Source organism: Agelaius tricolor, unplaced genomic scaffold (assembly GCF_023055355.1).
Source record: "Agelaius tricolor isolate 1412-34295 unplaced genomic scaffold, bAgeTri1.0.p SCAF_8, whole genome shotgun sequence".
In the NCBI taxonomy this organism is placed as follows: Eukaryota; Metazoa; Chordata; class Aves; order Passeriformes; family Icteridae; genus Agelaius; species Agelaius tricolor.
The window spans coordinates 28,847,029-28,864,625 of NW_027269268.1; the positions used below are offsets into that span (position 1 = coordinate 28,847,029).

Here is a 17,597-nt window from a genome sequence, read left to right on the forward strand (position 1 = left end):
TGCACTATTATAGTCCAAATTTATTAGAATATGTCTCTGAAGAATATGTTACAATGGAATGACTTAACTAGATATAGATAAAATCTTGTGATCATAATAGCAAAAAATACATGCAATATGTTTCTTGGCATGTGAACTGTTTGCTGACAGACCAAAAAATCACCAAGTGGCCATGGGCAGTTAGCTATCTGCCTGATTAAATCATAACTGGGGTACTTTAATGTTGGCTGCATTCAAATTTTATACAAGCAGTGATTATGAAACTGATACAAATATTTCAATATAGACATGGTTTTATGAATGAGATTGTAATTTTTCTCTGTAAATATATTCCTTTTTGTCTTTTTTGACCAAGGACACAATTGGAGATATTTAAAATTGTCATTTTTTATATGTATTCTTCACAGCATTAGAATGGTATCTGCTAAGCCATAGTAAAAGTGGTACTATAAATATATATAAACTTACAGTTTTTTTCTGAAGAGATGTTAATTTATTTTCTTGGAAAAAGACTATAAAGCTTCATTGAATTTATTTTTAAAATCCAGTTATAGAACATCCTTAAGAAGATACATGATCAAGTCCAATCCACTGCTATTGTTGGTAGCTAAAGCTTAATCTCCTGATAAAGGTCAATCTTAAAAGTAGCTTGTGAGAAGGTTGTGTGAAAGTCTCAGCCTAGTGTAGGTCTGGTGGTGATGATAGTGTTGTACATCTGTTACTAACAGCTTATTCCAATCACTGTGAGGTGGCCTGGTTCTGTATGTCATCTTGTCCTGATAAATCCATATAGCTTGCTGGGAAAGAGCAAGTGAGGGAAAAAATAAAAAAGGACACCTATCTAGAGCCGTGCTATGTTTGTGCCATTAGTAGCTTGATAGGAGTTGGGGAAGTCTAGGGAAATCTAATTGTTGCCTGACCTTGTATGACATAAGATTGCTGAGGTATATGTTTGCTGTGTCATTATCATATGATTGATTCTTGCACAGCTTTACTCTAAACATTGTATTTTAGGATTTATTTTAGGATACTTGGCATCGTTACATGCTTTGTGTTCTCAGTGTGAAGATTCTTAAAGTGCTAGTTAATAAATAAAACCTGAGGATTTAACTGACTTCTGTACTGTAGATGTTGGTGTAATGAATTTGCATAATAGCATATAAATCATGAAAGTAATTAATTTCTAGGCTTCTTTAATTTAAGGAAATTTAAAAGTATTTTGTTCTTGGGTTATTTTTGTTATTAAGACATTCTTGTAATGAGTTTTGTGTCTTCAGTGCAAAGTCACAGCATATTAATTTTTAGTAATTCAGTAGTTAAGACAGATAATTTTTAGAGTTTTGATGGGACATATTATGAAATTATGCCTCTATAGATTGGCAGGAAGTTTTCTCAGAGAACTGAGTATAGCAAAAATAAAAACTTCTGAGGTAAAAATTGGATTAATTTAAAATAATTCTTAATTTTGAAAAACATATAATGCTACTAATTTATGGCAAGAATATATCAAACATAACTTTTCTAGAGGTTAAACAGAAAATGTCTAAATATTTCTGTATATAATAGTTAAGCAGAAACAGAAACAGTGGTTAAAGATGTGTTTGAAAAAAAAGTGCATGGTTGATTTGTCACAGTATATCAACTTCAAATTATTAATTAAGAGCAAATTTCATGGTAAAAGTGGAAGATCAAAATAGAGGTTTCTTACCGCTCATCATCTATTTCTGAAAATCTTTATTCATAACTAAAGTGCATTGCTGATTTCTGGTATTGCCAGATAACATGGGAGAGTAGCATCAGTTTGCTCATTCTGATGCAATACAGGACATTGTTTTCAGATGTAATCTTCTATCCTCTGTTTTCTAGGCAAATTTTACATGTATGTTATATTTAGGTACGGTTTTTTTCAGTGTGTAGAGATTGAGGCCACTATACTCTCCAACATATTCTTCCAGATTCTTAAGGTCATGTCTTTTGTAAAGAGCAAGGTAGTAGCCTGCTCTCATACTAAACAGATATCTGCACTGGAATGTCCAGATGATCAACTTTGATATGAAATACAAAGAGAAAATAACCACGGGTGGGGTTTTTTTGTTTTGTTTTGGTTTTTTTTTTTTTTTTTTTTAAATGAGTTTCCTTTGGGAGGTGGTTGATTGCTTCTGGTTTCTTGTGATTCTTGACCATTGTAGTTCTGAACTTTAAAAACACATTGTGATGTTTATATGGTAAATCATTATTATTTTCAACATCCCTTCCACTTTTTCCTTCTGACAGTTTTAAGTTTTTTGTATTTAGGCCTAGTCAATCTGAAATGAGCTAAAATAAGAGTACCTAGTTCCAAAGGGAGGATTGTGAAATGTCTGCAGCACAAGTTTGATCATAGAATCATAGTATATCTCAAGTTTGAAGGGGTCTGTAAGGATCATTGAGTCCAACATCCTGCTCCTCGCTAAACCACATGGCTAGGAGCATCGTCCAGATGCTCAGTGAAATCTGAATGGTTTGGTGTCATGAAAGCTTCAGGAGGAATCTGTCCCAGTGACTGACCACCCTCTCAGTGAAGAATATTTTCATAATGTCTAACCTCAAGATGAGGTTGTCCTGACACAGTTTCATGCCATTTTCTTGTGTCAGCTCAAGAATTAAACAATTGTTTCTGCATCAAATGAATAGGTTGTTTAGTCTGTTTTTATTCCTTCTAGAATATTGAAAACAAATTTATTGGGCAATATATTATATAAAAGACTGTTTATGCCTTGAAGATGTCTCTTTCGGTCTGATCTATTATAGTCCATTTTGTTGTCCTTAAATTGAGATCAGTGAACACTTAACTGGAGGTACCAGCTGGACTTTAGGTTAAGAGCATACGAAGTTACTTATAAAACATTTAATTAGATTAATTACAACAATTTAAAGGATTGAACATTTTGAGGTTTTTCATATTTTTATTATACTATTTAGTACACATAGTTTTATTCATCCTACACATAAGTTTTGTTATACCTGTATGTCATGGTTTAACCCCAACCAACAGCCAAGCCCCACTCACCCACTCAGCTACTCTCACTCCTCCACCAGCAGGATCAGGGAGAGAATCTGCAAGGTATAAGCCAGAGAACTTGTGGGTTGAGATAAAGACAGCTTAAGAGGGAAATCAAAAACCAAGCACACAAGCAAAGCTAAACAAGGAATTCTTTCACTGCTTCTCATGGGCAGGTAGGTGCTCTGCCATCTCCAGGAGAGCAGGGCCCCTTCAGTGGTTACTTGGGAAAACAAACACCATCACTCTGAATGTCTTCCCCTGCTCCTTCTTCCCCTCACTTTATGTACTTGGCATGATGTAGCATGGTCTGGAATATTCCTTTGGTCAATTGGGGTCAACTGTCCCAACCTGAATTTCCTTACAGCTTCACATGCACCCCCAGAAAATGCCTTGGCTCTGTGTAATCTATATGAATTATAATCTCTGTGTTGTCAATTTTGTTCAACACAAACCCAAAACACATCCCCATACTAGCCACTGGGAAGAAAATTAACTCTACCCTAGCCAAAACCAGCACACTATAATAGTTTTCCCAGCACCTGGAGATGAATGATGAAGTAGGCAAAAACATGTAATTGCCTTATAATGCATTTGCAGTCTTTCTTGTCTTTAATGTTTCATGTATAATTTAGCACCAAACTTCTTAATTTATTCACAGGTAATTGTAACAGATATTTGTAAGCAGTTTAAGTTCCCATCTGCTATCTTGAGATGATTTTAATTACATCTGTACTTTTCAGTTGAAGATATTTACCAGTTTATTGAAAGGATAATACAGTATCCATATCCTTTTTAGCCCATGCTTCCCTGATGATGCTGAAACTAAATGTGAGTCACAGTGTTTGTCTGTCTTGAGAGACTCATTGTTCTGACAGGTTGGTATTGAGATTAGAAAACTCAGATCACATAGATGGTGGAGCAGGTACAGGCTGTTGTGGTTTGACAATGGCCAAACTTCAGGCATCCACAAAAGCCACTTGCTCACCCTCCCCTGCCACAGCTGGGCAGAGGGGAGAAAAATTAATGAAGTGTTCATGAGTTGAGGTAAGGATTGAGAGAAAAAAAAAGTCCAAGGGCAAAACAGGCTCAAGTTAAAGGTACAAAGTGAATTTATTGCTAACTAAATTAGAGAAGGATAATGAGAAGTAAAATAAGCCCTTAAAAAAATCCTTTCTTCCCCCAGGCCCTCCCTCCTTCCCACCGACAGTGCAGGGAGACAGGGCATGGGGGTTTGCTCAGTTCATCCCCCCAGGTTTTCTTCCCCTGCACAGGGAGAGGAGTCCTCCCCCTGCTACATCATGGGGTCCCTCCCGCAGGAAACAATTCTCCATGAACCTCTCCAGAGTGGGTCCAATCTCACGAGCAGGAGTTCTCCCAAAACTGCTGCAACATGAGCCCCTCCCATGGGCACACAGTCCTCCTAGAGCTGCTGTGGTGAGGGCCACTCTTCCACGGGGAGCAGTCCTCCAAGGACAGGCTGCTCCAGCCGGGAAGCAGGGCCCCCTCTCTCTCCACCAGGTCTCCCACTGGATCACAGCCTCCTCCAGGCATCCACCTTCTCCAGCCTGAGCACCTCCCCCATGGGCTGGGAGTGGATCTCTGCATTCCCTGCTGATCCCCAAGGGCTGCAGGGACACAGCTGCTTCACCTTGGTCTCACCACAGCCTGCAGAGGAATCATGGCTGTGGCACCTGGAGCAGCTCCTCCCCTCCTTCTCCACTGATCTTGGTGCTTCTGTTGTTTCCCGCACATGTTCTCACCTCCTCCACTTGTCTGACAAAAAAAAACCCCTGCACTTTGTTTTGATTTCCTTCTTAAATATGTTATCAGAGAGGCGTTACCAACCTCTCTCTGGCCCAGCTTTGGCCAGCAGCACGTCCATCTTCAGGAGCCATCAGGAATTGGCTCTGCCAGGCATGGTGGAAGCTTCCAGCAACTTCTCACAGAAGCCACCTCTGTGCCCCCCTAACTACCAAAAACCAGAGGGTGCAAAACCAATACATAGGCATACAAAAGAAACACGTTTTTATAGATGATGGAACAGCTACAGGCATAAAAGAGAAACAAGTTTGATACTACTGAACTACTTGTAATTCTTTGATCAAGATTCTCAGTGATACTATGTGCCCTTATAAAAAAGACACAACACCCTGAAAGCAAAGACTTTCCATAATGGGCAAGTACTTATTTACTTGAAACCATGATTTTCATGTGTAACAAACAGTAATAATGTGGATATGTTTTAACAATTTTTAAAATTTTGTTCACGGAAGTGGTACATCAGTAATGTTTTTCTTCATTGCTCATAGACTATGGTTATGGTCAGGAATGTCTTCAGCACTGTCATTTGAGGTGACTGAATTGGTGCCACGTTTCTCATACAGTTTATGAGACCATGCAAATCTGTGCACTTTGCATAGTTAATGTTTGAGCTGAAATCTCAAAGGGCAAGTAATTTGAAAAATTTCAGCAGTATTGTAGGAAGTTCTGTATATTCTTGTGTCTGTATCCATTTACATGGATGACTGTATAACTACAAAAAATCTGATAATCTTGGAATGCTACTTCCTATTACTGGGTGCCTTGACTTAAATATTTATGGTTTTGCGTGTGTGGTTTGGTTTTGGTTTGTTTTCTTTTTTTCTCCTTGGCTGTCAGAATTTCTGAGTAAGAGGTTTGAACCAAAAATATTGCTGTTTTTCTTTATTCCCCTGGAGAATGTCACCTGCCTATACAGTACCCTTAATGGAAACTACACATTCTAGGGTAGGACAGGTAATAACACAGAATTGCTCTGTGGAAATGGTAAGTAATGTTCACCAGTTAGTAGCTGGTACTTCCAGCTACTTTTCCTACTTTGCTTTGTTTATTTCTTGATTAAACAATACACTTCTCTGTTTAGTTTTTACATTTATTATATTACAAACTGTGAGGAACAGCTTGTTAAGTCAGTGTAGAAAGGCAGAGGTTATCTGGATCCTAGGTTTCTTAAGAAACTGGTTTTTTATAGGTCTGCACAACCTCTGCTGAGGATTTGATAGTTGCTGTAACCGTGCAGTCAGGAAGATTTGTATGATAATGTCTCCTACACAGCACAGCTGAAGAAGTATGTTGCTGCAGTACGGAAATGTGGTAGTACAGCTTTTATTCCTTTTTACCTTTCATTTTCACTGGCATAATGCACTGTGAAACTTGGAGGCATACCAGAAAAGGATACTAACTGTGGAAGGCATAAATGCTGTCAGATATGTGAAACTCTTCTAAGGAAGAGAAAAGAAACAGATCCATTCCGATGAATTAGTTAAATTAGTCTTTTTACATTTTTCAGCCAATGCTGGTGGCTGCAGCTGAGCCCTTTAGGCTCTGCTGGCTGTGAACAATGGACTTGCAAATTTTTCTTTTTCCTCTTAAAAAAAAAAAAAAGTTAAACTGACGCTTGGTATTTGCGATAATTTTGGCCCCTCCTACTGTGCCAATTCAAACCACTCCCTACATAACCAAAACAAATCATTCCCCATGATTCTGAGCATATTTTACATTTCAGTACAAGCTTTTGTGCACTGAACTACATTTTGTAGATAGTACATTTTTAAAAAATGAAAGTAATTTTTTAGAAGACAGATAAGAATGACTCAAACAGCACCTCATTTTCGGAGCTCAGAAGCACAGGAAAATCAATCTTGAAGCACTAACCTGCTTCAATTTTAAATACTGGAATATATAATCTAATAATTACTGTAGTATTGAATTCCATTTTCCATTAGAAAATCCAATAGGTAGAACATTTAAATTGCTGTCAAAAGTATTTCAGATTACAGATTTACTAATTTAAAATTTATTAATCTCAAATAATACCACAGACTTCAGATCTGATCTTTGAGTTGCTTATTATACTGTTGAATAAATTTTAGCACAGGATTTATTGTACTTATATGTCTTCAGGTTCTGTATTTTTTATTTCAACTGTGCCTTCTTTCATGGCTTGGATGACTTATATTTCCCACTGGTTTGATGAAGATGATTGGTATGAAGGACAAGAAAGAGTAAGAATTGCTTAAAGTAATATTTTCTCTTTTACTATTTTTATAGTTTTCTTCTTTAAGCTGTTCTTTATTATTATATTGATTATATCAAAAGTATTTGTCATGGTTTGAGACAAAATGAGTCTTTTGAAAATTAATGTTGCTAGCTGCATAAAAGGTACTGGAAGTGTGACAACCACCTACTTGCATTTTTTAGGTTGCATAATTTAACAAGTAGTAATTTTTTAATATGCAATGAGATGAAAAGCAAACATTAAATTTTTTTTGTATTAGAAGGAATTAATATACCATGCATGGAGTAAAATTAAATAATTCTAGTTAGTAATAGGGTAAACCACAAATATTTAGGAGAGATTAAATTCACATAGGGTCATTTCCAACTTGTATCTTGGATAGCTTTATGTTTTTATTAACATTTTTCTGAGGAGGAGTTGTTACTATAGCAACATTTGCAGGATAACTTGGATTTATTTTTAGCATTTATTAGCTGCATGTCTACAGCTGCTTTCATAGATTTATGGTGGGAAATGAATATAAGTCACATTTCTCTCACTGTATTAAGCTCTTTCATGGTACCTTACAGTTCTGTGATTTCTTTTTTCTGTTTTCAGAGTATATAGTCAGCTAATTAGAATGCAGGAGATGCTAGTGAAAGCAGCTGCTTTCATTGGATTATAGTGTATTACTTGATAATGCCAGCTATATGCTCATAAGTATAAAAAAACTGGCAGATATTAATACTGTTCCACTGTTCTCATTTTACATGTCACTCATGATATGGATGCTTCAGACATAGAATTACCTTTTGATAGCTGTCATCAGGGATTCGGGTGTGAGATGTGTCAAGAAGTAACTTTATCTGAAATCAGAACAGTCTTGGCAGTTTGCCAGCAGAAAAGCAATCTTCTGGTGATTGTTATAGCTCTGGTTTGGAAGATGAGGACAGAATCTTATGCAGGCTCTTAGATGGTTCATTCTGTGATCAGACATGGTTGTATACATATCTCTGTGTATTGCACACATTATCTGCAGACTATGATTAAGCAATACTCTGCAGATAATGGCTTGGTTATCACTGCAAGATGGTTTCATATTGATTAAGTGTGTAGTCCAACATTGCTGGTGATTTCTTGTTACAAATATCAGCATTTCTCCATGCTTGGAGAAATGTATGGCTAGTATGGGTCTTTAGATTATCTTGTTAAGGTGGCACAATAAAGGGTATTCTAGTTAAATGTACTAGTATAGTCAAGACAATCAAAAGCACTACTTTGTAAGGCTTACTATGTTACATTTTCTTAATGTTGTTGCCTTATGTTTTCTAAGCAGGGTATCTATCTTGGATTAATATATTTGGGGTTTATTGTGAGTATTTGTTTCTGAAAAACAGTCTCAGGCTGTGATTTCAAGTTTCAAACTTTAAGGAAAGGTCCAAAGCTTCTGCCCTTGTGAAGCCAGAGATCCTGTGGTTAAATCAGTTCTGGTAATGATTTGTGTCCAAGTTTATCGTGGTTTAAAATGGCAGTGAACACTAGTAGAACATTTGTTCATTTCAAAAAATCTTTTAAATCAGATTATTATCTTCCTGGTCAGTGTCTGGATAAGTGAATGCACATTTTGAACATTTGCTAGGTTGTCATAGGTTAGGAAATGTCACCTGCAAATTCTGGTTGCAGGAGTCTAGCCAAAGCTTGTGGTATTTTTGAGGAATCTTGTTGAAATTCAAAGCCTTGTTCAAGGCACCCTCTTCCTGACCATGGTTAGCCTTCTGATTATCTGGAGCTATACATGGCCTGTGTACCATGAATTGTATGCAAAATTAGAAAAAACCTTTCCAATTTTTGCAAACTATCTACACTCTTTAGTGGTAAGCCAGCAACCAGCCTGGCACTTTATTAAGCGGTAGACTGCCTTGGTAGAATTCTCCTGGAAAGAATGAAGGGCTTCACTTGTATAGAGAAGTACATGTGTAAGCCTACATAATTATTCTACATTGTGACTGTCACTACTAATATAGGCAGACTTCATTCATCTTTTCCAGAAGCAGTTGCTTGAGTAGTGTGTGTTGTCTCAGACTATTCAGACACCTGCAGTAGTAATTGCAGTTTATTAAGCCATGTCAAGACTGGAGATTGGTTAGCATTTTGCAGTATGCCAAAGCAGGAAGAACTTTTTGTTTGTTTTGTCAAAGTTTTCATACTGTAAGTTATCTATTGGCTTTTAAGCTGTATATATGCCAGAATATTTCCATATATACCAGAGTATTTCCAATTACCCTCATTTCATGGGTCAGGAAAAATTAATGAGAATTTAATTTCCTGACATGGCTATAATGTGCTTGGTGTTTCCCAGTTCCACTGGAAGAACACCAGTGCTAATTATGTTTGTGTTTTTCCACATTTCTCAGTGCTGTTGAGGCAGACATTCAATCAGAAGTCATTTTCTGCTCTGTCTTGCAGACATGCCAGCATTTCTTCATAAGTTTGAACACCTTCATGCTTTTAGCAAGATAAAATGATTGTCCACTATCTTGTGCTTCTAAGTGGTCCCACTGGATAGGGTAACAAATTTGAAACTCTGTGGTTCACAGGTGACATTTTCATCTCCAACGGATTTCCTCCCAAGGATGGGTGAATATACCCAGTGTTTTCAAGGAGAAATAACATGATATAATGTCTTTATATCACTAAAGATCTTACTAATTATTATGTTATCATTGACTTGCTGACAAAAATATTGGTGCCTTGGGACAGTAGTGTGGATGAAATATAACAGTTTTATATGTCTGACATACAGGAGTGACAGCAAGCTTTCCACATAAGAAAAGAGACAAACCTGATGGAAAATAATGACAATAGAGTGAACAGAAGCAGAGGACATGAGCACTTTACTGCTTGTAGCTGTTAAGAAACTACACTTTGTATACACAGAAGCATATTGATTAACATAAGGCTACTCTGTGTCCACTTTTGTATGCATGCCATATTGCATATTTGGGTTGGTCATACACCACATGGACCACAATCAAAGCACATGTGAGCATATGTTGTTGCTTGTGCTTGATGGTTAGATATTTATGGATACTGATGATATGCAAGCACTGTATTGATAATGAAAGTGTCAAGTGGTGGGTTTCAAGAGCTATTATTATTCCATAAGTGTTATCATAGTGCAATTGGGAAATACAGTGAGGAATGAAATACACTGAGTAGCTGAAACAGAGAAAAAGGAGTTAGATTAAAATTAAAATGGTGCCTGTTAAAGAACTGCAGTTGCCAGGCTACTGGCACTGCAGTTTTGTGTGCGGTGTGACACAACACTCAGTCTTTTCCCCTGCATCCTGTAGTAACTGCATTATTCGTGAATATCAAGGTTTAGTTCCTCCATCTGTCAAGTAAAGAGATTTCATTCTACAATGAGAACAATATTTTCCATTTTTGGGACCAGCAAGGTATTGGAATGAACATGGAAATTCTAAAGTGCTTTCCAAAAATTCATACCTATGCTAAGGTAGGGATTATTAGGCATTTATCTTTAAGTTATTGATATAAAGCCATGATATGTATCTAGTCAATTCAGTTGTTATTTTTAAATAATATTTATGATATACCAATTTTCAGTTTAATGTGGTTGGTTGTTGGGTTTTTTTCTATATTAAGCAACAAGGAAGGACCTAGAATGTTGCTGTTGCTGCCAATTGAAAAGAAAGGGTTTTGTTGTCCTCCCTCTTTCCTTCATCTCCTTGGAAACTGTGAGCACACACTGCTAGCTTTCCCAATGTGGTATGCATTTTTTACATGCACAGAGTTTTCTTCATTGTATACTTAAGAGTCAAATATAATTGCTTAAAAATAAAATACTTCTTTACAAAGTATAAAAAATCTCCATTGTATAAAAATGCACCAAGTGCGAAATCATACATATGTTCAGTTATGCTGCATTTCAATGTTTTTGTCCTTTTCCTCAGGCTGTTCTGATGAATACATCTTTCTCTTTTATATCTGCTTACTCGGTTAATTATGCTTAACGGAAATCTATAATGTTTGAAAAGATGTGCAGGAAATTGCTTTAAGACATGATACATATGAGAAAGCAAGTCAGTATTCCACACACAACTGTCATTTCTTCATCTAGATACTGTCATTTTGAATTTCAAGGCAAATGCTTCCTCTTGTAAAATTGTATATCATTACAAAGAGCAGGAAATAATAACAAGTTTTAAACAATATATATTAGTTATTAAAATGCAAATTCTTTTCTGTAATAAAGCTCAGAATATTTTATATATGTAACTTTTTTACATATATTTAAATAGGGAAAATCTAGTCAAAGTTTAAGAATATTTATTAAGCATGAATTCTTAACTCAGTGAAATAACACTATATTACAGACCAACATTTTTCATCTAAAATTGAAAAATTTCACCTATTAGCAGCATTTTTAAAGAGATTACTGCAGAATCCTACAAGACAAATCTGTTGTTACTCTAAAAAATCTGTGGAATTCTGTTTTAGCATCTGTAAGAGATCTTGGCTTTGTGATTAATTTTACATGGACTCAAACTGCAAATTAAACAAGTCTTAAATCATATTTTCTTGCAGATTAAAACTTCATCAAATCAAGAATTCTTAGCTCCCATATGAGAAGGTAAAAAAGAGTATCTGTACAAAGTGAGAAAAATCTTTTATTATTATGAAGTAAAGGCTTTTGTAGTCTTAGGTTCTATATAGTTGTCAACTTTTTATCAGTCTTACATTGATGGTTTTCAGGCAGTAAACCTGCAAACTAAACCTATAATAATCTAATATTTTACAGCTCATTCTCTCCTACTTCACCATGCCTTTTTTTAACGTCCCTTATCAATTTGTTTACACACCTAGAGTTTTAACCATTGTTTGCCCTGGAATCAAGAGCAGAACCCAAAATTTCTAGTTCCAGTTATTCTGTACTTGCCTAAAACAGTTATCTAATCAGCTGGAGGATCATCTGGGGGACTTTAATTTCAGTAAAATGGTGCCAGTTGTTTTTTCGTGGGAACTAGAAGAAGTCTGTTCTGAATGCCCCAAATCAAATTATTTCTCTGCATATGTGATTTACACTTTAATTGCATAGAAGGGACCTCTGGAATTTGTAATTTTACTAAGCAGTAAAAGAACGCTAAATGGAAAAATTAGAAGTTTGGAGGCTATTTTTGCCACTTGATGATGTTGATTCTTTAAATAATTAGATAAATTTCTCTCTCATATCATTTAGAACATGAGATGGATTGCAAAGAAGCTGCAAGATTATGCAATTTATAGAAATGTTCTCTCTGGAATCTCTAATTTGCTGCAGAAGTTGGAAGAATAAATGTTATTGACGGACAGAAAGGAAGTCTAATAGCCAAAGCCCTAGTCTGGAACAAAGCTATATCTTGTAACTTGATTTTCTGTATATTTCTGTTCTGCTGTTGCAGTCTCTTTCACCAAAATTTTCAAAGGTTACATGTGACCATTTAATTTCCTTCAGTCATTTGGTACTCACTCAGAATGTTTAAGCACTTTAACTAGCATCAGTGATATCTTTGAGAGATATCAATCTCAAACATTCAACTGATCCTGATCTTCTGCTAAAGAAGCCCCCAAAATAAGTCACTCTCAATTTTTTTCACACTTTCCAAAGTGAGAGAAACATGATATGAAATTTGCTACCTATAATTATTCATTACTGTTTACCTGCTAAGCAGTTACACCAAGCGGAGGAGAAAAATAAAAAATAAAATTAATAATTCAACTTTATTTTTATCCCTAGTATAAATGCATTAAAATAAAATTTTGATAATATTTAGGCAACCAATATTTAGTTGATAGTGACCAATAGGTTCCTTTGGGTACTGTAGATGGCTACTGCAACACCTGTATAAAGTTTGTTCTGTATGTGCCTTAATACTACTGTCATCCAGGAAAATATTTCCTCCTCTATACATTTGACATCAAGTAGGTCAAGACTGATCTACAGCAACATATCTGTGCTAAACTGTTACACAGCAGTGCATTGAGTAACCAACCCTTGTACTTCATCAACAGTTGCTCCCTCGAAATGCTTTATTGCTTTTGAAGTCTCATTTCTCGTTAATTCCTTTCCTTTGTGAAGCTCGATATGGTACCTAACACTTGATAAATTTAACATGGCTCTCCGCCTCTTTCAGGATTATAGTCTTAGCTCTTTGACCTAAAGATGTCATCCTCCATATTGCATGTAATATTTTTCCACCTAATGTCCCTCAGTCCATTAATCTATCCACAGCATAAATGTGACCCTGAGACATTCTGTTACTAAGTAACATGTTGACGTTATCCTGAGTGAAATGGGACTAGATAAATAATTGGTCTGGCCCAGCAAAGCATTTCTTGCATTTTTATGTTGAAATCAGTTTTGTCACTCTGAGCACAGCTGGTACTGTGAGACTTGTTTTGGACAGAGAAAGCATAGTTTCCTGTACAGTAATGTTACCTTAAGCTTTGCTTTTGATTTTTCACAGCTCACTTCAAAGTTTTTTGTTAGGCAGTAATTATGAAGAAAATGTAGAAAGCTTCTCCAGAAAGGATGATAATAAGGAAGATAATGTGATAAAGAGTTGTTCTATGCAAGTGGTTTGAAGACCTTTCTACATGTCGATTTTCCTTAAAACGATTAGTCTATGGTTTATTTTGTCTGGCTGTCAGTGGGAGATGAATGGGAGAGCAGAGGAGGCAGTAAAGTGTAATAGAGAAAGTATTGAACCAGATCACAGAAGAAAATGGACATGATGAACAGTTTCAGCTTGTACAAATCAAGAAGTATTCAAGTTTTTAGGAGCAGGACTGCCTGCCCCCTCCTTTTCTTCCAACTGGATTGTTGTGAATGGTATTAGGCACCCTTTCTTGTGTAGCACTGAAGCCTCTGAACATCTGCTTTTCTTTATTTCAGATACATTCATTTGTATCTTAGGAGAGTTATATTTTTAAAGTAGACATTTTAAAATTATTTATGGGAACAAAAATGCATTATTTTATTCTTTAATATTCTGTCATCTTGTAGTCTAATGAATTTCTCTTTTAAAGGCAAAAATGTCACATGTGAAACAAGTGGGACTTTTAGCTGCTGGATGTCAGCCATGGAACAAGGATATATGTGCCGCTAGTGGCGACAGATTTGCCTACTGTGCTACCCTTGCTGTTTATATTTATCAGGTAAGATTATTCTTGTTTATCTGATTAGTTACATTTTTATATTGTTGTTGATCTCACTTTGAACCCTTTCAACAAATGCTTTTGCAAGTAGGGTTGCTGCTGAGAAGATATCTATGTAAAGCTCAATATTCCATTCAGGATACCCTTGAAGTTATGTGTGTCAAGAGTTATTTTTAGAAGACAGGCTTACAGTACAGCAAACATTTGAGATGAGTGAAGCTCAGTGATAGAAGACTGGGTTTTGAGGGAGAAATGAAGTAATTCCACAATTCCATTTGAAACTGTAGTATAAAATAGTCTTTTGCATAGTGGATTAAAATGGTCCAAAGTTGTGGATTCAGTGACCTACCTTTATTTAATTTGGAGCCCAAACACCTCAGCACTATGGTCTTCTGAAGTTTGCAGTTGTTGTATATCAACATCTAACTAAAAAACCAGAAATGCTGTGACATAGAACTTTCAGACTGAGAAATATGTGAGGAAATAAAGGATGTACTTTAATTTTAAGAGTTATACAGGTAGTAGGATTAAAATGAACAAAATTTACTGTGTCATATTTGGGCTTTTTTTTTAATATGTATTTTTAACTGTACTAAGTAATTTAAAAAGTGAGAAGGATTTCAAACTCATTTTAATATTCTTTCCTGTTTACCCCTTTGGAGATTACTAAATTACTGCTACCATGCCTATAAATAAAACATTTTAGGATTGTTTGAGTACACTTCTAAATGAAATATAATTATTTGTAAGTGACAGGGAGATAGATATAAAACTATTTTTTGCATAGTTGGATATCAGGCAACCTTTCTTTCCATGTCAAATATATGAGAATTTATTTTATTGAGATGTGAGGTATTGGCAATAGTTAAATGCATTATAAATTCATCCATAAGTCTAATACTGTTATATGAAGTATTCTCCAACACAGAGGAATTTAAAGTAATTTTGCAAAAAATGTATTTCTAAAATGAATTTTACTATTTGTTTAGCTGGACCACCGATACAATGAATTCAAGCTCCATGCGATTATGTCTGAGCACAAGAAGACAATCACAGCCATATCTTGGTGTCCCCACAACCCTGACGTGTTTGCAAGTGCCAGTGCAGATAGTTTAGTGATCATATGGAATGTGAATGAACAGAAAGTTGTGGCCAAGCTGGACAATACAAAAGGTATTTTAGACATGGAGATCTGTTTTATCCATACAGCTTGATCCGTGGGTATGAGAAATACTTGATTAGTGTAAACTCTATAGTTGTTAGGGTGGAGATTTAACAATTGCCTAACACAGTAATAATTGCCTAACACAATATAACAATATTCTTGTCAGATTTGTTGCAGCTCATTCTAGAAAATAATGGTCGTGTGAGTAATTTACCTTCAACCATCTTGCATTTGGTAAAGAAAGACATTATTCTTTTTCTCTAAAGAACTTCTCCAGTTCAAGAATTAACTTTGCTAGTGATTTCTTGTTGGGTAGAGGAGAAAAAAAATCCCCAAACCATCATTATTTTCATCACTGTATAAAAGGATAAACAATTAAATTTTAAAATAAAATATTTCACAATGACTTAGCTAAGTGAAAGCAAACAAAAGGTAGCCTTAACGGATTCAAGTATAAATCATTCGTGAATTTGAACAACAGCTTTTGTTTAAATACCCTAATGCTTGTCTACCTGAATCTTGTCTCAGGCCTTGAAACTGCTGGAGCTTGTATTACAAGTCTAGGGGGTCAAACATCTGTGTTACAGTTACATTTTCATGTCTAGTTCTGATTTATGCCAGTCAAAATCAGTACCTGTATTTCAAATTGAGATTGATTCTTACAGTCTCATCAGGTGTCCTTGACTCCTACATTTTCATTGTTGGAAAGTGGGCGTAAACCAAGAACAGTCAGAATCTCAGGATCTAATTAGCTATTTTGGGACTCCCTACTCTGTTTTCTCCAGAGCATTTAGGGATACCTCTGGAAATCTTTTAAATCTTCCATATCATGCAAAAGAAAATTCCACAGTGATTTAATCTATTCCAAAAGAATAATATGCATAAATATAAATGCTGGTACTTATTTTTCAATACATGGCTTGTTTAAAAATTTACTTCAGCCAATGACTATGCATGACGAAATGTTATTACTATTTTAATATTTTTAGAAACTAAATTAAGATAATATGTTTAAACCTTTTATTGCTTTCTCTTTTAGTCCCTTTTACACTGCCACATAAAAGTGTCTAAATACAGTTTTAAGTTTTCAGTTTGAGAAATTTGTTTTACTGTCATTTATTCCTTCAGGCACATATTATTCAATTATGAGGATTATGAGGGCTGGAGACATTAAGATCAAAATTCTTAAATAAGACTGCCTACAGTTAGGTATTAGACAACAGAATTAAAACTGTCATGTATCCAGAAAAAAGCAATCAAGAGTTCCCTTTTATTACAGAACTAAAATATCTGATATTGTCAAAAATATCTGCTTCTGTTAGATTTCTCTCTAAATTTCATTGTATTTTGCTAAAACAGGCATTTTTAAATTCTCAGTGTTTTATTATCTTAGTAGTAAATAACTTACAGCAAAGCACAGTAGTGAATGAAATTCTGAATGAATGAAAGTATTGTTTGCAGGATCAGGTTTATTCTCATCTTTGGCACTGATGAAGTGTAGATATCAAGAAATACGGCCCATCAAAGTAGCATAAAAGTAATATGGGAAATTATTTTACTTCCTGCCTCTGGAAATCTAATTTACTTTTACACTGTAAGATGTTCACACACTTCTCTAATTTTCAGTCTAGCAACTTCTATTTAGAAAAATTATTTCTACTGTTTTTCAAGGCAATTGCTGATACTGGGTCAAGGAATACTACCTGAATTTTGTGTCCTGGTTCTTATAAGGTTTACCTGTATGTTTCAGGAATTCCTGCATCCCTTGGCTGGTGCTGGAATGCAGGTGATGCAGTTGCATTTGTGCCCCACAGAGGTCCACTGTACATTTGGACTATCTCAGGACCTGACAGCGGGGTAACTGTGCATAGAGAAGCGCATAGTTTCTTGTCAGATATCAGTCTGTTTAGATGGCATCCAAAGAAAAAAGGAAAGGTGGTATTTGGACATACTGATGGAAGCCTCTCTATTTTTCAATCAGGTAAAAACTCATATGACAAAATATTTAGTTTTATATATGTATCTCTTGTTTCTCCATATGTAATTCTTCACTTTTTAAAATTAGATTCTATAATATAGGTACATACATAACATTTTTTCTTGATTCACAATATTCCTATTCCTTCCATATCACA

The 17,597-nt window shown here is 35.4% G+C and overlaps 1 protein-coding gene across 5 annotated transcripts in view; it reads left to right on the top strand.

Annotated features, from left to right (window-relative positions):
- Positions 1–17,597, top strand: part of WDR17 (WD repeat domain 17) — a 56,643-nt gene that overhangs the window by 4,446 nt on the left and 34,600 nt on the right. For 2 of the 5 annotated variants that reach the window (XM_071432110.1, XM_071432108.1), the window contains exons 2-4: positions 14,169–14,297; positions 15,287–15,470; positions 17,213–17,443. In XM_071432110.1, coding sequence (XP_071288211.1) covers positions 14,175–14,297; positions 15,287–15,470; positions 17,213–17,443 — 538 coding nt within the window. In that variant the 5' untranslated portion in view covers positions 14,169–14,174. Of the gene's footprint in view, positions 1–6,300; positions 7,087–9,726; positions 10,597–14,168; positions 14,298–15,286; positions 15,471–17,212; positions 17,444–17,597 lie in introns of those variants that run through there. The other 3 variants (XM_071432105.1, XM_071432106.1, XM_071432107.1) reach the window with 3 other exon arrangements.